General features: G+C 37.7%; 1 protein-coding gene across 5 annotated transcripts in view; it reads left to right on the top strand.

Annotated features, from left to right (window-relative positions):
- Positions 1–24,920, top strand: part of LOC125257441 (ankyrin repeat and fibronectin type-III domain-containing protein 1) — a 94,522-nt gene that overhangs the window by 47,596 nt on the left and 22,006 nt on the right. For 4 of the 5 annotated variants that reach the window (XM_048173793.1, XM_048173792.1, XM_048173790.1 and 1 more), the window contains 2 exons: positions 3,517–3,557; positions 16,274–16,396. In XM_048173793.1, coding sequence (XP_048029750.1) covers positions 3,517–3,557; positions 16,274–16,396 — 164 coding nt within the window. Of the gene's footprint in view, positions 1–330; positions 447–3,516; positions 3,558–16,273; positions 16,397–24,920 lie in introns of those variants that run through there. The other variant, XM_048173795.1, reaches the window with a different exon arrangement.

The following is a 24,920-nucleotide window of genomic DNA, read 5'->3' as shown; positions in this document are numbered from 1 at the left end:
AGAATAGAATCTAACAGCACCTGCTCACTAATGAGTAAAAATGATGTGAAATGTGACACTATGCAATTTTGCTCCACAATTATATGGTGCAACTTTCTATCAAACACTAAGTGTGACGTGCCACTGGCCTTTCCTTTAACTTTTATTGTGGCAGCAATTAGTATTCAGCAGCGTTTAGAACACCCCCTCTCTCGCTTTCTCTTTCTCTCTGTTTACTGCACAGTTAGTGAAGCTTATCGCCTGGCAACCACAATTAAAGTACACCAAGTCAGCAGTAGCAAAGAAACGGGCTGTGATTTAAAAAAAAACTAGAACACCTCCAGCAGAGAGAGAGAGAGAGAGAGATAGACAGACACCGGCGAGTGTGTTTTAGTTGCTCTGTACCTGAAGAGCTTCAAATGAAGGAAGAGAAAGCGAGTGCGACAGGTGAAACTGGAACTGCACAGGTATGTGAGTTCTGGAATGTCTGAAGTGTGTGTGTGTGTGTGTGTGTTTTAGTAGTTTTGTTTAACGACTTTAGATTACCTGTCGCACACTAATCACACACAATGCTGTGTCGAGTGATGTTCTCAGTGAGAAGTTATAATTTCATGGTTACCCTTATATCACAGCACTCGTTTGCTCTGATGAATGTCTGATTTCTCTGGTTTGAGGGTACTGAAGTGTCAAATTACATTGAAGATGATGTTCTGTGATTCATTCACAATTACCGTCACTGTGATTGAGCTCACGCATCAGAGAAACGGGTGGAAACACAGTGTGAGTGGAAGAAATGCATCAGCATCAGAGGTTTACAGGTGTTTAAATAACTTTGTGTTATTGAAGGTTTAAAATCATACTTTAGATGTTATAATTCGGTGTGTTTGTGTCTCTGAGACTCACACAGGTAAAGGTCAGAATCACAGCGGTGATCGTCCTGTCTCCAGCTGTTTCCTTTGAAACAACCACACACACACCGTTTCAAATGTCACCACATCTGTCTGTCTGTTGGAGCTGATTTTGCATGTGCTGTTCTCTCTTTTTTCTGAGTGTATTTTTATACTGTTTTAAGTTCTTCATAATATCGATGGCGTAAATCTGCATCGTTTGTTGGTCTTTGTTTTTGTTTTTGTTTTGATAATTGTCTATCTTTGATAATATCTATCTATCTATCTATCTATCTATCTATCTATCTATCTATCTATCTATCTATCTATCTATCTATCTATCTATCTGTCTGTCTCCATCCATCCATCCATGGATTTTCTTAGATGATTTGAGAATAGATAAAGCTGCCATATCCATCCATCCATCCATCCATCCGTCGTTCCATCCATCCATTCATCCATCCATCCATCCATCCATCCATCCATCCATCCATCCGTCGTTCCATTCATCCATCCATCCATCCATGGATTTTCTTAGATGATTTGAGAATAGATAAAGTTGCCATATCCATCCATCCATCCATCCATCCATCCATCCATCCATCATCTGTTGTTCCATTCATCCATCCATCCATCCATCCATCATCTGTCGTTCCATTCATCCATCCATCCATCCATCCATGGATTTTCTTAGATGATTTGAGAATAGATAAAGCTGCCATATCCATCCATCCATCCATCCATCCATCCGTCGTTCCATCCATCCATCCATCCATTCATCCATCCGTCGTTCCATTCATCCATCCATCCATCCATCCATGGATTTTCTTAGATGATTTGAGAATAGATAAAGTTGCCATATCCATCCATCCATCCATCCATCCATCATCTGTCGTTCCATTCATCCATCCATCCATCCGTCGTTCCATTCATCCATCCATCCATCCATGGATTTTCTTAGATGATTTGAGAATAGATAAAGTTGCCATATCCATCCATCCATCCATCCATCCATCATCTGTCGTTCCATCCATCCATCCATCCATCCATCCATCCATCCGTCGTTCCATTCATCCATCCATCCATCCATGGATTTTCTTAGATGATTTGAGAATAGATAAAGTTGCCATATCCATCCATCCATCCATCCATCCATCCATCATCTGTCGTTCCATTCATCCATCCATCCATCCATCCATGGATTTTCTTAGATGATTTGAGAATAGATAAAGCTGCCATATCCATCCATCCATCCATCCATCCGTCGTTCCATCCATCCATCCATCCATCCATCCATCCATCCATCCATCCATCCATCCATCCATCCGTCGTTCCATTCATCCATCCATCCATCCATGGATTTTCTTAGATGATTTGAGAATAGATAAAGTTGCCATATCCATCCATCCATCCATCCATCCATCCATCATCTGTCGTTCCATTCATCCATCCATCCATCCATCCATCATCTGTCGTTCCATTCATCCATCCATCCATCCATCCATGGATTTTCTTAGATGATTTGAGAATAGATAAAGCTGCCATATCCATCCATCCATCCATCCATCCATCCATCCATCCATCCATCCATCCATCCGTCGTTCCATCCATCCATCCATCCATTCATCCATCCGTCGTTCCATTCATCCATCCATCCATCCATCCATGGATTTTCTTAGATGATTTGAGAATAGATAAAGTTGCCATATCCATCCATCCATCCATCCATCATCTGTCGTTCCATTCATCCATCCATCCATCTATCTAATATTGTAAAATGTTTTAAATAATTAAAGGATTAGTCCACTTTTAAATAAAATTTTCCTGATAATTCACTCACCCCCATGTCATCCAAGATGTTCATGTCTTTCTTTCATCAGTTGAAAAGAAATTGAGGTTTTTGATGAAAACATTCCAGGATTATTCTCCTTCAAAACGCTTACGCTTTTTGAAGAACGCAGAAACCGGAAGTACGTTCAAGGCGATATTTTGTGTTTATAAAGCATATACAGTTGTATTTTTTTTCGAAAATTACCAATTGTTTCTCTAGATAAGACCCTTATTCCTCATCTGGTATCGCTTTAAAGCTCTTTGAAGCTGCACTGAAACTGTAATTTTGACCTTCAACCGTTTGGGCTCCATTGAAGTCCACTATAAGGAGAATAATCAAAAACCTTAATTTCTTTTCGACTGAAGAGAGAAAGACATGAACATCTTGGATGACATGGGGGTGAGTAAATTATCAGGAAAAGTTTATTTAAAAGTGGAACTAATCCTTTAATTATTCAAATCATTTTACAATAATAGATAGATAGATAGATAGATAGATAGATAGATTTGTTTATTGTATCCATACATTATTGTATGCAATAAAACCCTGTCAGGATGCTGGAGACCATCTAACTGTATATGTCACAGCTACTTTTCAAATCAATAAATAAATTGGCAGGAAGAGTTTAAATTGATTATTTGAGATGAAAGTGTAGGAAATTGGTGGGTCGACAGTCAGTTTGGTGCCATTATATGAAACATTTGACCACAGAATGTTGTGATTAGCCAATCAGAATCAAGAATTCTAAGTGTAATAATCTGTAATAATTATGCTTTGAGATGAGTATCTCTGTAAATTGGTTGTTTGTGTGTGTTTCAGAGTCTGGGCTCCATCGACAGGAAGGGTACGCGGCAGAGAAGGTAAGACTCATCTGTTCAAGTGATTAAAATAACTTCATAATGAATCAGTCCAGTCACCGGGAAAGTGTTTGACCTTAATTGGGCCTAGTGACCCACAGAACACAGACATAATCTAGTTTTAGACTAAATGTAATCTAGAGTAAGCATTTATAATGCCAACCTGACTGTGATTACTACATTTGTCTGAGTGTGTGTGTTTACTTTGGGGACAAAATTGTCACCAGAAATGGGTAATTCATATAATTTTAGTTTGTTTTCATTTTAAAAAAGCATGCATTTTATATTAGGGTCATAGTTATTTTAATTAGCTTTAATTAAATAAAAAGACTTTAATATATCCATGCATGTAACTCCTAAAAAAATGTTACTTAAGAGTAATTAGCAGATACGTTTACACATGTATGCAGTCTTTCTCCGGTCTTGGTGTGTTGTCAGGTGGTTTGCTGCTTTAGGTTCAATAGCGTTCAATAACTTGAATGACAGGTCAATGAAAAAAGAAGTGATTAAAAGTCAAAAGCTTAATGATTGAGTGAAGATGACGCTTCACGAAGTCAATAAAAACGAACAGAAATGAATGCATTAAAGATCAGGTTACTACAGTATGGGAAGTGTTATGATAGTACTGTAGGTCTATAGTGTTCTGGATATGTTAACGCAGTAAATTGCTTGTGTAATCTTGTAAGTATACTGTAGGTTACGAATCGTTGCAGTTGCACCTCAACATTATGAGTCTTCATTGGCTCTTTAATGTTTTAGTGCTCCTAACATGTTAAACTGACTCGGGATTGTCTTATTATTGAGGACCTGTGTCTTTCTGAGTCTGTGAATCAAGAAACTGTTTCACAATGTGGCGTAGGAGAGCCTTCCTATCAACAAGAACACTATGTTACCTTGGTTACTGGATTGAAAATGGCAGATTTCCTAAATCTGTCACTAATGGCTGACTAATGGGAACTGAACCGCTGATCGGATCTGATCAAAGGACGAGAACAAGATGAAGTCTTGTTTTTCCTCTCTGGGAAGGTTTAATAAAGCTGCTTTGTGAGATTTCTCACCCTAGATCTGCGATAACAGATGTAGTGTTGGTTTCGTTTTCTTAATTGGTATGTTGTGAAGGTCATTATTTGGTTGTGTGTGTTTCTGGTCGCAGGTAAACGGCTCTAATAATGTTAACTAAGTAGACAGGAAGCGTTCTTGCTGAAAACGAAACGCTTTGTAAAACAAGAAAATCAAAATGAATTTCGCTAAATCTAAATTCACACTGACAGCAGCTTGATGTTTTTGAAAGAAGCCTCTTCTGCTCACCAAGCTTGCATTAATTTGACCACAAATGCAGTAAAAAATAAATTATATTATTACATTATAAAACAACTGTTTTCTATGTGAATATATTTTAAAATGTAATTTATTCCTGTGATCAAAGCTGAATTTTCAGCATCATTATTCCAGTCTTCAGTGTCACATGATCCTTCAGAAATCATTTTAATATGATTTTTTGCTGCTCAAGAAACATAATTTATTGAATTAATTTATTCCTTACATTTTGTATTGTTGTTTTCAGGATTCTTTGATGAATAGAACGTTAAAAAAGTACATTTATTTGGAATAGATTTTTTTTATAACATTATAAATGTATTTAATGACAGTTTTGATCAATTTAATGCATCCTTGCTCAATGTAAGTATTAATTTCTTTCAAAAAACATAGTGATCCCAAACTTCAAGTTGTCTCACGAATTTAATATAAAAGACTTGAATATAAAAGGTCAATATAAAATATAAAAGGTAATTTTTTGGCTTGAAATTTGTGCAGACTTCATCCAAATAGGAACATAATTTACAATTGAAAATGTAGTTTATTTGCTAGTAATTTAGTTTAGTGCTTCAGGCAAACCTTTGGCAAACCTTCTTGTCAGGCACACAAAATATGAAACTGTGTGGCCTTGCATCCAGAAGTTAAACTCAGCCAATCACATTATTTTTGAGTGCAGTGAGTGAACGCAATCAGCGAACGAACTGTTAGCGGTTACTGCGAGACTAGGTGTAGAATTAGTGAGAAATAAATTGCATGCGCTGTAACCATTTGTGGTCTTGTGTTTGAACGTCTATTAACCAATTGTGAACAAATGACATAAGCTTTAAGTTGTGAGACTAGTTATTGTGGGTTGCAGAACTAGAGGGAGAAAATCAAATGAATTATCATGAATGATATATGGCAGCAGTGTTCGAAATGTGTCTCTCTCTCTCTCTCTCTCTCTCTCTCTCTCTCTCTCTCTCTCTCTTTCTCTCTGACCCACATAAGCATTTTTCACATAGACAGTCTAATAACTTTAATAAGTGTGCATGTTTCAGTGTTTGGTTTTGTGGTTAATGTGTGTATGTGTAACGGTTGACTCAGCCGTGTGTGTGTGGAGGGGCTGGCGTTGTGGTTTGCATGTTTGATGTGGTTTGGGCATGAAAAGTCTGACGGTTCCCCAACAGTGCTGTGCCAGAGACACACACACACACACACACACACACACACACACACACACACACACACACACACCTCAATAAAGCCCCGCCAGAGGAACTTTCCCGCGAAAACATTGCTAAGAACACATGCCTGGCATCTCGTGTGTGTGTGTGTGTGTGTGTGTGTGTGTGTGTGTGTGTGGCATCGTCTTTTCTCGTTCACTCACACACAGGCATATACACACGTTTGGCCGCCGGTCTGGATGAAGGTACGGAGATGACACAGCGGAAACCACTTCCTCACAAACACACGATCTTGTGTGTTCCCATGTGTGTGTGTGGTTTGTTTCTATAAATGTATGACACGTTCACATGCTCATGATCCGCTCCAACATAAATAATCACTGTGATGGCCGTCTCCACTCTGATTGGAATCTTGACGCCCTGTGGAATTGTGGGATTCTGGAGGGAACAACAAGATGAGAGCCGCTTTCGGTCCATTACGGCATTCCGTCAATGACCACAGAGGGAGAGAGAGAGAGAGAGATGGGTGGAGAGAGAGAGACAGGGCGAGTAGGTGGCCCTCTAGGGAAACAGCTTTTTATTTTGGAATTCTGGGAACATGAATCAGCTTTGCGTGTACTAGACTGTGTGTTTATAGCTGTATTAGGTGTTGATATACGTGTGATGAAGTCAAAATTGAGTACTTTCATAATATATGCTCCTGCTGTTATTGTGATCGATTCATCGGTGCACGTTTTTTAAGGAAAAAAAGTGCATAATTATCCATCCAACTTTTCAGCTTCTGAAATGTCTTTTCGACTACACAGACCATTGGTTGATCAAAAGTCATATAATAGTCCTTTACAAAGTTGTGCATATTCAGAACTGAATTGTTGTTTAAATTCCAATTCAGTTATTGAATTTGAAGTTAGTTGAAATTACAAGAAATGTATGTGTCTGTAATTTTCAACTACTCAAGCAAAATTGATCAAAACAAAGTTTTAATGTTGATTTGACAGACTTGTTGGAAAGTTTTGAATAAAGTTTTTAAAGAAGCTTTGAAGGTTTATAGGCCTTACAGATGGATGGATGATGGATGGACGGATAAATGGATAGACGTACGGATAGATAGATAGATAGATAGATAGATAGATAGATAGATAGATAGATAGATAGATAGATAGATAGATAGATAGATAGATAAATGGATAGATGGATAGATAGACAGATCGATAGATAGATCGATAGATAGATAGATAGATAGATGGATAGATGGATGGATAGATAGATAGATAGATAGATAGATAGATAGATAGATAGATAGATAGATAGATAGATAGATAGATGGACGGATGAATGGAAGGATGGATGGATAGATGGACGGATGGATGGAAGGACGGACGGACGGATGAATGGAAGGACGGATGATAGATAGATAGATAGACAGACAGATGGATGGATAGACGAATGTATAGATGGATGGATGAATGGATGCATGGAAGGACGGAAGGATGGAAGTTAGGATGGACAGATAGATGGATGGACGGACGGATGGATGGATGGAAGGACTGATGGATGGATGGAAGGACCGACGGATGGATGAATGGATGGAAGGAAAGACGGACGGATGGATGGATGGAAGGACGGACAGATGGACGAATGGAAGGATGGATGGATGGATGGATGGATGGATGGATGGATGGATGGAAAGACCATCGGATGGATGGACAGATAGATGGACGGACGGACGGATAGATGGATGGATGGATGGAAGGACCAATGGACAGATGGATGGATGGACGGACGGATGAATGGATGGACGGATGGATGGATGGATCAATGGACAGATGGATGGATGGACGGACGGATGAATGGATGGACGGATGGATGGATGGATCAATGGACGGATGGATGGATGGATGGATGGGTGGATGTATGGATGGAAGGACCGATGGACAGATGGATGGACGGACGGATGGATAGACGAATGTATGGATGGACGGATGGATGGACGGACGGACGGATAGATGGATGGATGGATGGAAGGACCGATGGACAGATGGATGGATGGATGGATGGATGGATGGATGGATGGACGGACAGATTGATGGATGGATGGATGGATGGATGGATGGATGGATGGATGGATGGATGGACGGACAGATGGATGGATGGATGGATTGATGGATCAATGGATGGATGGATAGATGGATGGATGGGTGGATGGATAGATGAATGTATGGATGGATGGATGGAAGGACGGATGGATAGACGAATGTATGGATGGACGGATGGATGGACGGACGGATGGATGGACGGACGGACGGATAGATGGATGGATGGATGGATGGAAGGACCGATGGACAGATGGATGGATGGACGGACGGATGGATAGACGAATGTATGGATGGACGGATGGATGGACGGACGGACGGATGGATGGATGGATGGATCAATGGACGGATGGATGGATGGATGGATGGGTGGATGTATGGATGGAAGGACCGATGGACAGATGGATGGACGGACGGATGGATAGACGAATGTATGGATGGACGGATGGATGGACGGACGGACGGATAGATGGATGGATGGATGGAAGGACCGATGGACAGATGGATGGATGGATGGATGGATGGACGGACAGATGGATGGATGGATGGATGGACGAACAGATGGATGGATGGATGGATTGATGGATCAATGGATGGATGGATAGATGGATGGATGGGTGGATGGATAGATGAATGTATGGATGGATGGATGGAAGGACGGATGGATAGACGAATGTACGGATGGATAGACGAATGTATGGATGGACGGACGGACGGACGGACGGATAGATGGATGGATGGATGGATGGATGGATGGATGGATGGACCGATGGACCGATGGATGGATGGACGGACAGATGGATAGACGAATGTATGGATGGACGGATGGATGGACGGACGGACGAATGTATGGATGGACGGATGGATGGACGGACGGATGGATAGACGAATGTATGGATGGACGGACGGATGGATGGATGGATGGATGGATGGATGGATGGATGGAAGGACCGATGGACAGATGGATGGATGGACGGACGGATGGATAGACGAATGTATGGATGGACGGATGGATGGACGGCCGGACGGATGGATGGATGGATGGATGGATTGATGGATCAATGGATGGATGGATAGATGGATGGATGGGTGGATGGATGGATGGATGGAAGGACCGATGGACAGATGGATGGATGGATGGATGGATGGATGGATGGACGGACAGATGGATGGATGGATGGATTGATGGATCAATGGATGGATGGATAGATGGATGGATGGGTGGATGGATAGATGAATGTATGGATGGATGGATGGAAGGACGGATGGATAGACGAATGTATGGATGGACGGATGGATGGACGGACGGATGGATAGACGAATGTATGGATGGACGGACGGACGGATAGATGGATGGATGGATGGATGGAAGGACCGATGGACGGATGGATGGATGGACGGACGGATGGATAGACGAATGTATGGATGGACGGATGGATGGATGGACGGACGGACGGATGGATGGATGGATGGATGGATGGATGGATCAATGGATGGATGGATAGATGGATGGATGGATGAATGGATGGATGGATGGATTGATGGATCAATGGATGGATGGATAGATGGAAGGACCGATGGACAGATTGATGGACGGACGGACGAATGGATGGACGGACGGATGGATAGACGAATGTATGGACGGACGGATGGATGGATGGATGGACAGATAGATGCCACCTTATTTAGCTTATATATTTCATCATATTCAATAAATGAACTTTTTTTGGATTGGGTGAAAGAACACTTCATTCATTTCTCAGAATGTTCTTGTGGCGATGTTCAAGTTCACACGATTTGAAAATGTAATCGAATGTTCTATTCTGAGTCACTTTAATGGTGATTTTTGTTTTTTAAAATTAACACACGTACTCCAGTACTAAGGTGTGTGTGTGTGTGTGTGTGTGTGAGGGTCAGAGTCTTTAAGTGGAATAACACGGCACGACACATTTGATGTGCGGTATGGAGAGCTTTTATTTTTGTCTTAACTAACCAATTTATGTCTCCGCTGGCACTGCTGTTTAATACTGTGTGTGTTTGGTATTTATATGCTCGTCTAATGAGCAGCCTGAGCCGGAGCGTTGGATCTGTGCGCTGGCTGCAGTCTGAGCGCCGATCGACATCAAACAACGGAGGCAGACGCTCGTCTCTCTCAGCTCTGTTCCCAAACCTAGAGAGCTGCCTACCTAGACAGCGTTTTACTGATCATAGAGATGGTACTGCCTTCTCTAAAAAATATTTCACAGATTTGAATTGCATGTGAAATTTCCATCCATTTGGATTACACAGTTTTAACATAAACTAATGAACTTGATGTGATGCACATTTATGTTAAAGCTGTATGCAATTCAAATATATCATAAATCTTAAAGTTAGGCCTAAATATTTTTTTTTTTAGTTACAGCATTCAAAGAAGGCAATCCCAGAGTGCTTTGCGCTGCTCACTAGGATTTGAAACGGATCTCTCTCCCTCTCTCAATCATGTCTAAAAGTACATACAAATTAAGCGTGTGTGCTGTGTTTATGTTTGGTATTTATTTTTACACTGCGTCCGCACGGCGTGTGTGTGCTCTTGAAGGAGGTGATGTCATCACTCAGGCCTTCCTACTGTAAGAAATCTTCTAATGGCATTACATCAGCACGTGGGACCCCGACCGAGCGTAGTGTCGTCCAGAACAGCTGCCGCTGGAATCAGATTCATCCCGCAGTCCTTCTTCCTGTCTTATTCCCAAACGGCTTCTATCTAGGAACATTCCCTCTAGAAATACGGATGCGGTCACCTCTCCATGTCATGAGTGTTTTGGACCCGCTGGCACTGCCGTTTGCCCGCTGACCTTGTCCTTCACTGTTTAAACATTCCTCAGTCGCACTTGTTGACTTGTTTGTCATTAAGCGATTGCAAGATCGTTCATTCACGCATTTACAGCGCTGTCAGATCTGCATATAGTGCCCGCTGCCGCCCAGGCGACTGCTGCTGTTATGACGACACTGTTGCTAATGAGACGCGATATTCAACACACAATCCTGCTTGCAGAAAGTTTTACAGGGGAATCTTGTGGAGAGCATTTCCGGGTCATGTTTAAAAGAGGACAAATATGAGGTTGTATTTTGCAAAAATAAAATGAAGCCCGTTTTTTTGGACCATTTAATTTTTTTTGTACTGTGATATTTTATGACAGTTAAGCATTTTCCTTTATAAATTCACATTCCAAATTAAATAAAAAAGAAAAATTTGGTGCACATGTCTAAAACCCAATTGCAAATCTGGGAATAAAAAAATGAAAACATGGAAATAAACAACATTTTTGGAAAACTCTGGAAATAAAAATTTCAAAAAATTTAAACTACATTTTATGAAAATGTAAAACAATGAATTAGATGATTTATTTGTTTGATTTGTTTTTAATTGTATTTATTTTAGTATCATTTATTTATTTTTATGATTATTATCTTCCATGTTTTAATAATAATAATGATAATAATAATATTAATTGTCATTAAAATAATATTAATTGTCTTTATAATAGTAATAACAGTCAGAGTAATAATCAGCAACAACAATAATAAAATAATAATATTAAATTGTATTGTTATTATACATAATTATTATATTAATTAAATTATTTATATATAATTTTATTTTCATGAGTTTCATCCTTTTATTTAAAATCTGGGAATAAAAATTGAAAAAAATGTAAACTAAATTTTATGAAAATGTAAAACAATGAATTAGATGATTTATTTGTTTTTAATTTTATTTATTTTAGCATCATTTATTTATTTTTGATTATTATCTTCCATGTTTAATAATGATGATAATAATAATAATATGAATTGCCATTATAATAATAATAACAGTCAGAATAAGAATCAACAACAACAATAATACAATAATAATATTACATTTTATTATTATTATACATAATTATTATATTAATAAAATTATTTATATATTATTCTATTTTCATGAGTTTCATCCTTTTATTTAAAATCTGGGAATAAAAATTGAAAAATGTAAAAACTACATTTTATGAAAATGTAAAACAATGAATTAGAAGATTTATTTGTTTGATTGTTTTTAATCTTCTATGTTTTATATAATAATGATGATAATAATAATAATAATAATAATAATAATAATCAATTTTATTATTGTTATACATAATTATTATATTAATTATATTATTTATATATAATTTTATTTTCATGAGTTTCATCCTTTTATTTAAAATCTGGGAATAAAAATTGAAAAAATGTAAACTAAATTTTATGAAAATGTAAAACAATGAATTAGATGATTTATTTGTTTGATTTGTTTTTATTTATTTTAGCATAATTTATTTATTTTTGATTATTATCTTCCATGTTTAATAATAATGATAATAATAATAAATATAGCTGCAAGCAGCAATTACGGGGCCAAGCACAAAAACGGCACAAGAAGCCAGCCAACATGGCTGGGAGCATCAGACCAACAGCAGCAGTGAGCAATTAAAGACCTATTAAGATCATTTTAGTTAAAAGAGCTGAAAAATGATCAAAAATGAGGATTTACTGGTTCATCCCTTTCGACCAATAGGTGGCGCTGTGACCAAATTAATGTGATATGGTCAGAGTGAGGTGACAATGACACTTGCAAAGTTTGGTGTCAATATGTCAAAGCATTGCAGAGATACAGCTTCAAGAGTCGTTTTTGCATCATGCCTCAGATTTGTTGCTCCGGTGTACGAAAACAGTTTGACATATCGACTTGAAATCCATAACTTTTTGTCTGCATGGTCTGAAAATGATACATTTTGATTTTGGTGAAAATCGGAGCAACGGTCTAGGAGGAGTTCGAAAAAGTATGTTTTTAAAGAAAAACAATATGGTGGACAGGAAGTTCAGCCGACTATAGCAAATTTGATATCCGTGTTCTCGGCATGACCCAAGGAATCTACTGAGACCAGTTTCATTACAATTGATTAATATATTCAAACGTTATTAACATTTTTGTAAATTTCATAATAACTTTTGACCACAAGGTGGCGCTGGTCCGAAACTTCTCAGGCTCCTTCAGGGCATTGTGCTGATGACCCATACGAAGTTTCGTAACGATACTTGAATGTGTTCATAAAATACAGCATTCTAGCACAAAATTCAAAATGGCCGACGGCCAAAATGGTTGAAATGGGAAAATTGGATATCATTCGACTCGGCATGACTCCCCGAATCCAACGAGACCAAAGTTATGATTTTTGGACAAACCCATCTGAAGTTATAAGCGAAAATATCCATTTTTCATATTTCCGCACCAGTAGGTGGCGCTGCTCCGAAACACTGCATGATGCCTCAGGTCATGCTTGTGATGACATGTACCAAGTTTGGTCTGAATAAGATAAAGCATTGCGGAGATACAGCTTCAAGAGTGTGTTTTACATCATGCCTCAAATTCATTGCTCCAGTATACAAAAATGGTTTTACATATCGACTTGAAATCCATAACTTTTTGTCGGCATGGTCTGAAGATGATACGGTTCGATTTTGGTGAAAATCAGAGCAACGGTCTAGGAGGAGTTTGAAAAAGTAGGTTTTTAAAGAAAAACAATAAGGCGGGCAGGAAGTTCAGCCGACTATGGAAAATTTGATATTTGTGTTCTCAGCATGACCCAACGAATCAACTGAGACCAGTTTCATTACAATCAGTTAATATAGTCAAACGTTATTAACATTTTTGTAAATGTTGTTATAAATTTTGACCACAAGGTGGCGCTGGTGCGAAACTCCTCAGGCTCCTTCAGGGCATTGTCCTGATAACCCATACCGAGTTTATTAATGATACGCTAATGCATTCATAAAATACAGCATTTTAGCCAAAAATTCAAAATGGCTGACAGACAAAATGGCCAATATGAGAAAATTGGATATCATTCGATTTGACATGATGCCCCAAATCTAACGAGACCAAATTTATGTTTTTTGGTCAAAGCCATCAGAAGTTATAAGCAAAAATAGCCATTTTTCATATCTCCACTCCAGTAGGTGGCGCTGTGCCGAAACACTGCATGATGTCTCAGGTCATGCTTGTGATGACATGTACCAATTTTGGTCTGAATATGATAAAGCATTGCAGAGATACAACTTCAAGAGTCGTTTTTGCATCATGCCTCAAATTTTTGCTCCGGTATACGAAAACGGTTTGATGTGTCGACTTGAAATCCATAACTTTTTGTTGGCATGGTCTGAAGATGACATGGTTCAATTTTGGTGAAAATCGAAGCAACGGTCTAGGAGGAGTTCGAAAAAGTAGGTTTTTAAAGAAAAACAATATGGCGGACAGGAAGTTTAGCTGACTATGGCAAATTTGATATCTATGTTGTCAGCATGACCCACGGAATATACTGAGACCAGTTTCATTACAATTGGTGAATACAGTCAAAAGTTATTAACATTTTTGTAAATTTTGTTATAACTTTTTACCACAAGGTGGCGCAGTGCCGAAAGTTCTCAGGCTCCTTCAGGGCATAGTGCTGATGACCCATACCGAGTTTCGTAATGATACGTTAATGCGTTCGTAAAATACAGCATTTTAGCACAAAATTCAAAATGGCCGATGGACAAAATGGCCGATATGGGAAAATTGGATATCAGTCGAATTGACATGATGCCCTGAATCTAACAAGACCAAATTTATGATTTTTGGCCAAACCCATCAGAAGTTATAAGCAAAAATAGCCATTTTTCATATCTCCGCATCAGTAGGTGGCGCTGCGCCGAAACACTGCATGGTGCCTCAGGTCATGCTTGTGATGACATGTACCAAGTTTGGTCTGAATATGATAAAGTGTTGCAGAGATACTGCCTTACTTCTATTTTCGCAAGCACTAGGTACAATTCGTTCGTGTGTTTTTCGAAAACGGTTTGAGCTATTGACTTGAATTCCATAACTTTTTGTCAGCATGATCGGAAGATGATCTGGTTCAATTTTCGTGAAAATCGGAGTAACGGCCTAGGAGGGGTTCGAAAAAGTAGGTTTTTCAGAAAATTCAAAATGGCGGAAAAATTTTCATGACGGAAAATGACGTCATAGGGTGCAGTCGATTCGGCTTGAGCCAAGGAATCAGAGGAAAAAAGAATTTTGTTTCTAGCCCTTATGGTTCAAAAGTTATTAACATAAACATAAGTGCATATTCGGACAGCTGGTGGCGCTAGAGGGATTGAGTTAGAGACTCCAAATTTGCTATGGTCAAAGGTCATTTTGTCCTCTAACTGTGTGCCAAATTTCACAACTTTCCCGCAAGCGGTTCTATGGGCTGCCATAGACTTCAAGAGCGGAAGAAGAAGAAGAATAATAATAAGCGTACGGAACGCCAACAATAACAATAGGTGCCTAAGCACCTTCGGTGCTTGGCCCCTAATAATATTAATTGTCATTATAATAGTAATAACAACAGTCAGAATAAGAATCAACAACAACAATAATACAATAATAATATTAAATTGTATTATTATACATAATTATTATATTAATAAAATTATTTATATATTATTCTATTTTCATGAGTTTCATCTTTTTATTTAAAATCTGGGAATAAAAATTGAAAAATGTAAAAACTACATTTTATGAAAATGTAAAACAATGAATTAGAAGATTTATTTGTTTGATTGTTTTTAATTTTCATTATCATTTATTTTATGATTATCATCTTCCATGTTTTAATAATAATGATAATAATAATAATCATTTTCATTGTCATCATAATAATAATAATAATAATAATAATAATACCAACTGTCAGAATAATAATTAACAATAATACTAATACTAATAATACATTTTATTATTGTTATACATAATTATTATATGAATTATATTATTATTTATATATAATTTTATTTTCATGAGTTTCATCCTTTCAGTTTTGGGCAAAAGGATTTTATATTGAGCTGATAAAATTTAGTGACACTAAAATGGTTGAATATATTATTTGTTTGTAGGTGAAGATCAAATATTTATATAGACACATGAAACATGATGGAACATTATGATGGAAAATATTCTGAACTAATCTCTGGCAACGTGTGTGTGTGTTTTTAGGGGAACATTTAGTAAATCAGAGAATTTGTTGCACTAATCATGCTATTTCTGTGTGTTTGTGTTTGGCAGGACTGAGTCTGGGATTGTGAAGTTGACTCAGCGACTCTCTTTGAAGGACAAACACTGCAAGGAGGACAGGAGTCTGACGTCCAGACCTCCGGCCTACAGGAGGCGCTCTCTCAGCGTGGACTGGTAGCACAAATAATTTTACTCAATCATATGTTATAAATAATGTCATTTTAAGCCCAAATTGACACTGCAGCGACAGATGGCAACAGACACTTTAGCGGGTTTTGTCGGATCAGCAAACATGTTGAATCGGCCATCTCAGTCTTGGAATGTCTGAGAAGTGAAGTACTGTAATCTGGAGACTGTCGGCGTTGGTCTGCATCTGTCGATGCAGTGTGAATTGGCCTTTAAGCAGCTAAAAATTAGTTTGAGAGAGGTTAAACAAGTCATTTAAACTCACACGATTGCAAGGAAGCCATGTTGGCTCTAACCGCTGCTGGTTTCCCAAGGTTTTTCCTCTGCTCATCTCCACAGACATCATGACTCCAGTTATGACTGTCTCTCTGCTCTCCACCCTCCCCGTCTGTCACGGCTTTTGCATATCCAAAACTCACAAATCTGAGTCACTTCCAAGATTCATACAGAAAAGATGAGCTTTTCTTGGGAGCTTTTTTCTGAGATGATAAACATGCACATACGGCACAAGAATCTGTCTGGCATTATATTTTACTGTTGAAGGAAAAATGTACAAACTTTGACCAGAATTACTCATTTGGCAACACAATTTTTCATGATACATAAAGAAAGCATGTCAAGTCAAGTCAAACTTATTTGAATAGCGCTTTTCATAATTGTTTCAAAGCAGCTTCACAGAAAATCATCACCAGGTTAATGTTTATAATATCCTGATATCTTCATGCCTTATACTCGCATTTAGCAGATTATATCTGTGTGATAATATACAATTAGAAATAGAATCTTTTGTAACATTATACACTAGTTTTTTGACAGTAAAGACATTTATAATGTTACAAAAGATTCTATTTCAAATAAATGCTGTTCTTTTGAATTTTCTATTCATCGAATAATCAAGAAAAAATTGCACACAACTCTTTTTCAACATTGATAGTAATAATAAATGTTTCTTAATCAGCAAATCAACATATTAGTATGATTTCTGAAGGATCATGTGACACTGAAGACTGGAGTAATGATGCTGAAAATTCAGCTTTACATCACAGGAATAAATTACATTTTAAAATATATTCACATAGAAAACAGTTCTTTTAAATTGAAAAAAATATTTCACAATATTACTGTTTTTAATGTATTTTTCATTAAAAAAGACTTAATGTTTCCGAACTTTTGACCGGTACTGTAGTTTACTTTTTGCAATGATTTAAACAATCAAGCAACTGAGATTGGCTTTAGTATTGATTGCTTTAGTATGTACGAATGTGAATAAAGTTAGACATTCTTATATATCCAACTTTATATGTAGTTACATTTTATGATAAAAATAAAAAGTCAAGCAGACTGTTGTATATAATATATATCCAACTTTATATACAGAGCTGTGCCATAATACGGTATTTAAATTGTCTCTTTTTGTTTTCTTTTTAAGTTTATGTGCTTTTCTTTGTGCATGAGAAGAGGTGCCTATCGGTGGCCGCATCTGGGTCGTGGCATATGGCAAATTGGACGGCGGGCTCCAGAGACGCATATAACTCCGGGGAGTCTCGGGGCGGCGTGTCCCCAGGATGTAGCCACCCTGGCTGGGCACGATGAGGGCTGGGCCCCCCTGTTTTTGGGACCGCTCAGAGACTCACGCAGACTCCCTGTCACCTCCTGCACGCCGAGCTGTCTGTCGCCAGAGCCTCTTAGACTGGCCTAACGTCACACACACACGTACGGGGCCGCTGCACAAAGACACGTCCGCGCACACGCATTCATACATTGATTGATCCCGTGCTCACATGCGCGTCTCGTCCCCCTGCGGAACATCCCCATGGCGACGGTCTTCTGTCTCTGCTCATCAGAATTAGAGAGATTTGCCCCCTGGGGTGGGGGGCGAACAGGTGGCGGGCAGTTGAACTCGACACAGCAAACACTCTCACAGGGGAGCGACTACTACTGCGACAACACACCCGCATGCCGGCGCATGCACACAAATACTCCCGTGTTTAATCTCTTAATCTGGCTGGATTATAACGCAAACGGCCACATCAGAATCATGCAGACGTACGCGTGATGGGAAAAGACTGCGCGGCTTTACTGCGTTAAACAAACTCGCTCCCGTTCTAATGCTGTCGAAGCGACGTGTGCACGCATGGGTGAAACTCACTAAACACTGAAAATATCTAAATTGTATTTCGCATAATGAAACCTGTTTTGGATCATTAAGATGGTTTGAAATCTGACATTTTATTTATTTTCATTGCAGTAATCCAAAAAAAGGATTTTTTTTCATTATTGTAATGTGAAAAAACAATATATTTAAATTATAAAATATTTTTTCAAGATTTTAAACATTTTTTAAGGCAAGATGCTGAAGGTAAACCATTGTTTTTTCATGCACTGGTAAATTTAGACATTTTGTACTATTTTACTTGTGCTTCTTTCACACTAATGGAACACTCAAAAAATGATTTGTTGGATTTACTTAAAAAGAAGTGTCAAGTGGTTCCATGCAACTATATTGAGTAATTTGTACAATTAACAATTTAGTTGTATGAACAAAAGAATTCAAGTAAAGCTGACAAAATGTCTTTGAGTAAATACAAATCATTTCAATTTGTCACCGTTACATAATATTTATGTGCAGTTTACTTGATAGTGTTATTGTAAATTTATAAAAGTTTATTACGCAAAGTGAACACATTTATTGACTTAATTTGCCTTATTAAATTAACTATTTGCTCTACAAAATGCACTCAAAAAATAACTTGTTGAACAAACTCAATTTAATTGAGTTTGTTCAAACACAAGTGGAAACTTTAGTAGAAACAACTCGGTTAAATTAAGTTCATGTAGTTACATGTGTTTTTAAGTAATGAGAACAAGGATGGTTTGAGTGAAACTAACAACAGTAAAAGTTCTTTTTTTTTTTTTTTTGAGTGAAGGAAAACATCCAAAATACACATTTAAATGTTTATTTTAATACGTTTTATCTGTTTGCATGTGTAGATTTCAAATACAAAGCATATCTTTAAAAGATTTTTTCCAGAATGTTCAGATTTCCACTCTGAAAATGTATGCAAATTAGTAGATATTTAATTATATGAATGTATCATTTGCATATTTAAACATAACATCTCAGAAACCGTGTAATACAAACCAATCTGTGATTAATCAGTTAGGGAATGTTTGTTGATATCTACACTGTAAAAAATGCTGGGTTAAAAACAACCCAAGTTGGGTTGAAAATGGACAAACCCAGCGATTGGGTTGTTTTAACCCAGCGGTTGGGTTAAATGTTTGCCCAACATGCTGGTAGTTTTATTTAATCCAATAATTGTTTAAAAATGACTATATGTCTAGCTTAAAATGAACCCAAAATATATTGGAAATTAAAAATCAGACTCATAATTACTAGAGGCATCAATAATAATCAAAAGGTGAACATTTATTAATAAGCAATTTAATAAATGTTTATTGTTTAATTATTATTCATTAAACTTATTAATAAACGTTAATTTATTAAACATATTAATAAATGTTCATTTCCAACATATTTTGCTAAATGTTTGCTCATTGGGCAAACATTTAACCCAACCACTGGGTTTGTCCATTTTCAACCCAGCTTGCGTTGTTCTTAACCCAGCATTTATGTATTCGTTATATTATTTTCACCCTATTCACCTGTAGTGTGAGAATCACTATTGAGAAAAAGCTGGGAAAAAAAGTAAAACATCCAAATGCATTATAGCAATGAGAATATTTGGTGGAAAAATGTGCTTAATTGTCATTCAAATAAAGTCACAATCCAAACTATACATAATATACTAATTTATACTATACATAATATACTAATGAAATGTGAGCTGGACATGTTCTTGTGACTCGTTGACTTCTGATTGGTGAAGAGCGATTGCTTGCTGAAGATCTCTGTGGTGACATGCAAACCTGTCTGCGTGTCTTTCAAACGGGGAGGGAATCAACTGATTAGCTTTGATTCCCCATTGTGTGTGTGAGAGGTCGAAGGGTTAGACTGGCTCCACTAGGCCTGAAGTACACAAGAGAGAGAGAGGGGTTCTGTTGACCCTAGTAACACACACACTAATCGGTAATACTGTCCTCGCTGCCCCCCTCCTGTTGCTTACTGTCACACACACTCCCCCTCCAAATTTTGGCTGGTCGGACTGCAGTCTGTCTGGTGCCAAGAATCAAATTTCCGACTCTCCTTCTCGCAGCCACATATAACCCTCGTGGAGGAGTCCCTCTGTCCCCTTTCCGTCTGTTAGAACCAACTATTCTAAAAGATAGAGACGTCGTCCGCTCTTTGCGCATTTGTCGTAAAACATTCCAAATGTCAGTGGAGTTTTGTTTGATTGATGGCGACGTGAAAGAATCAGCATGATTGGTGTTTCTCGCACACATCTGTGCGTCTGTTGCAGTCGTGCATCTAATATATTTATGTGAAATTCATCTTAGCATCATTTTGCAGTTAATTAGGATCAAAAGTGTCTCTAAATGTATACTTTATTGACTTTGTGACTTTGTGTAATGTGTAAAAACGAATGTCTTTGTTTAATTCATGATTACAGCTATAGAGTAAGGAAACTCAAAATTTTACGAAAGTAGTTACATCTGCTCATTTGTTCTGTTTGATATGTCATTTTTATTATAACCAGCGTCACCTGATGTGTTTTCTTAGTTCTTTAATATTCTGAAAGACAATATTAATTTAATGCAACGAGTAGAATCTGCAAGTTGTCATTTTGTAATTGCGATAATTTTATTAACGCCTCATAATATAGAAAAGCTACTTTTAGATTCTAATTTTTTTTAAATTCAGAATTCAAAACAAAAATTAAATGTTAAATAAGCTACTAATAATCAGTGTTGGGGAAAGTTACTTTTGAAAGTAATGCATTAAAATATTGCGTTATTCCCTAAAAAAAGTAACTTAGGCAGTAGGTCCACCAAAGCTAGGCGCTCTGCTAAAAACGGCTATCTGTGAGCGTTTGAGAGCGCTTCGACAGCGCAGCATTTTTTTCAGTCGAGACTCTTGCTTGCTATGATACTGAATATCCGCAGAAGTGTTACTAGTATCTCATTTCACACCTTGTTTGTTTTTGTACTGTTTCTATATAAAAATGTTGATACAATGTAAAATATTTGCTCTGGCTCTTGTTTTAAATTATTTTGTTCCATTATTATGCTTGTTGTTGTCATCTGTTTACGTTGTACAAGCAGAATGTGGCGGTTGGTCGGTGTTGTAATTGTCCCGCCCCTCCTCCACTGTGATTGGACGGCTGGGTAAAGAGTGACAGCGATGTGCGCAGCGTTTTATCCAAAGTTGAACATTCTTTAACTCGAGGTGACCGGTAAAAAACGCAGAGCGCTTCAGCGCTTGAATGTGAAATAGACGCTCAGCGCCTCGTTACACTCCTGCCGTTTAAAAAAAAACACGGCGCTCCCATTGAAAACAATTGGAAAAGTATGCTAACCAAAGGTGGACGCATGGCTTTATTGCGTTACTTAGTAACTTTTTATGGAAAGTAATGCATTACATTACTTTTGCGTTACTTTTCTGTTACTTTTTCTCATCTGGGCTGGGCTGTTTGTTTGTTTGTTTGTTTGTTTGTTTTTATAACAACAAAAATGTTTTATTTTTGGCAAATGTAAAGGCCCTTTAACACCAAAAGTACACTCTCGATTTCTCTCAACATGGGGACAGGAGAGGTGTCGCCAGTAAATGGGAAAACAAAGTAACTTGCATTACTTATTTGAAAAAGAAACTCAGATATTTTGTTGTAAATATAAAAATAATGCATTACTTTACTAGTTACTTGAAAAAGTAATCTGATTGCATTACTTGTAATCTGACTTGAATTGCTTGTAATGCGTTACCCCAACACTGCTGATAATAATGTCTTATTTAGAATTTAGTCATACATTTTGCTATTGTCAAAAGAGACAAAAAATAAACTATGCAAAAACATTTTATCCTTTGAAAGTAAATAAAATCTTTTCCCATTGATTGTCTCTACTGGAATTTCAGTGAATTCTATTGAAGTTCAAGGAGTTTTAAGCCTGAACAAACTTTTTATTTTTAGCAAAAAATGTTTAAAACAAGGCAAAGATACAACTTGTGCATCCTATGACACATTTCAAATGTCATAAATCAAAATAACAACCGTACAATATGAAGAGTTAAATGTATAAACTGTTGCTGTCAGTTGTGTTTATCTGTCTGACTGTTATGTAAATCTTTTTTATTCACAAAAGTCAGTGTGAATTGCCATCTGCGACCCAAAATCTCATGCACATTTACTTAAATATTTCATAAATATCTATTTGGCTATTAGTTAACATTATTGAGTAGCTTGCATAGCATGTGTGATGCCAATCATTTCAGACGAAGAGCCAGCGCACTGAGGAATGGTGCAGAATACGCCCAGGAACAGAATGTTGAAGTTGTCATTTATTTTCTGTATAGCAACATCGGATCTAAAACGAGTGACAGGAACACTTCGCACCGCCTCTCCAGCTTTTATCATTGTTTCACGTGAAACAAAGCAGATAATTTACCGGCCACATTAGCAGTCATATCGGGTAGAGTTTGATCTCGGAGGTAAATGTGAACATGTGTTCGGGGAAACGGTAAAGAGTAATCTCTTACCATCAGTGAGCTCAACACATGCACATGTGTGCGGGATTGCATGTGTTTATATGCGCCTACTGTTCTCAATGGCTATTATTCTTAGACGGAGGCATTACTCACTAAATTTTCCATACTATGGCCTATTCTCATTTAGCCTTGACTTACTGGACGTGTTAAATGTGCTCGTATTTGTGTGCTAAATTTTGCTTTGCCTTTTGATGTGATGCCAGACACAATCCCCAGATATTGGAACACTTTTGCCCCCAACTTGACTGTGTGTGTGTGCTTGTGTAAATAAGTGTTTGTTGCTGTGTACAGTCTGGTTCAAGTGTCCTACATTTTTTCAAATGAATACCATTTTTTTAATTACTAATGATGTTGAATTGAAAAATGTCAAAAAAGAGAGACACACCAAACACTCTTTTAGCTTGACGATCATGTTCTCCAGCATGATTTGAGATTGAAGAAGAAAATCTTTACAAAGTCTTTACAAAGAGTCACTTGATCAAAGTCACTAATTTACTTGCATTTGATTAGTGTGTTGAAATACAGCACAATCTGGAAAGTCACAATGTTACTTTGTTTCAAAATTCTAAAAATGAGCTTATTTCCATGTTTAAATAAGCTGTGGAATCCCAGATTCTCAATGTGGTCTCAGACAGTTGGACCTCACAGTAGTTGTGTGGTGGGAAACTGTGTGCGTGTGTGTGTGTGTGTGTGTGTGTGTCTGTTCTATTCTATCACTATTCGTCTGATGGGGTGCTGAGACGGCTGTGTTAACATGTGGTGTCCCTGTTTCTTTTGTCTTTCTCTCTTTATCCCTCGTTCTTTCATCTGCTAGTCTTTCATGTGAGTGTGCGCGCCGTTCGCTCGGCAGCCCGTGTGTTCAGCACAAGAGGAGAAACTTTAAGCCCGGAGATCAGCCGCCTTTGAAACTGATCCGGCCTGCCACAAATATACCCACTTTTATCTGCACACAGCACATACCTGCCCGTTAAAATAACCACGTTATTATCAGAGCACTCGGAGGTGTTCGCCTGTTTCTGGCTGCCTGCATCCGACGCGGACAATGGTCCGCCCTAATACGAGGACATTTGTGACAGTTGTAGTTCTTAGTGCCCTTTGTTCTGTTTCCAAATCTGAAGCTCCTCTGAATGAATCTTGATATCAGGGTGTACATGTCATTCCCCAATATTTATATCAGCGGTCAATGAGTTTTCATTTATTGATTCTTAAAATTTTACTTTTAATCTCTTCCAGTCTTAGTCTATTGGTAACTTTAATTTTTAAGCATTAACCTCATTTTTTTTTTTTTTTTTTTATATTTTAAAACAAGAAAAACCTAGTTGCAAGTAAGATTTTAAGGGACCAAATCAGGGGTCCTTGATTATGATTTCACTTTTTTAACTTTAGTTAGTGTGTAATGTTGCTGTTTGAGCATAAACAACATCTGCAAAGTTACGACGCTCAAAGTTCAATGCAAAGGGAGAAAAGAATTCTCTGTTTAAGGACTACAACAAACGGCATGTTACATCACTAACCATAAAATGTATATAAACCCCACCTCCGAAAACACACAACAAAGGGGGTGAAGTCATGTTGGGCTGCTTTAGAGAAGAGGAAGAGGAGTTGTAGTAGAGTGTTGTTGACATGCCGTCATTTTACGCCGGACTGCTTCACAAACGAGGGTCAATTCAACACTGGATTTGCACAAAAGATTAACATGACGGCACATGCTAGTCGATGAGTTGAATCAACTCCACAGCAACTACATAAATTTATCCACTAACCGTTCAGAAACGTCCAGTTTCATTCTAAAAGTTGTAACTTCTTCCTGAGTCTCTCCATCAGTGTCGACTCCGGTTTGAACAATGTAAG

This window comes from Megalobrama amblycephala, linkage group LG22 (genome assembly GCF_018812025.1).
Source record: "Megalobrama amblycephala isolate DHTTF-2021 linkage group LG22, ASM1881202v1, whole genome shotgun sequence".
Lineage (NCBI taxonomy): Eukaryota > Metazoa > Chordata > Actinopteri > Cypriniformes > Xenocyprididae > Megalobrama > Megalobrama amblycephala.
Note: the sequence above shows the minus strand (reverse complement) of the source record. Positions and strands in the feature narration are given on the sequence as shown.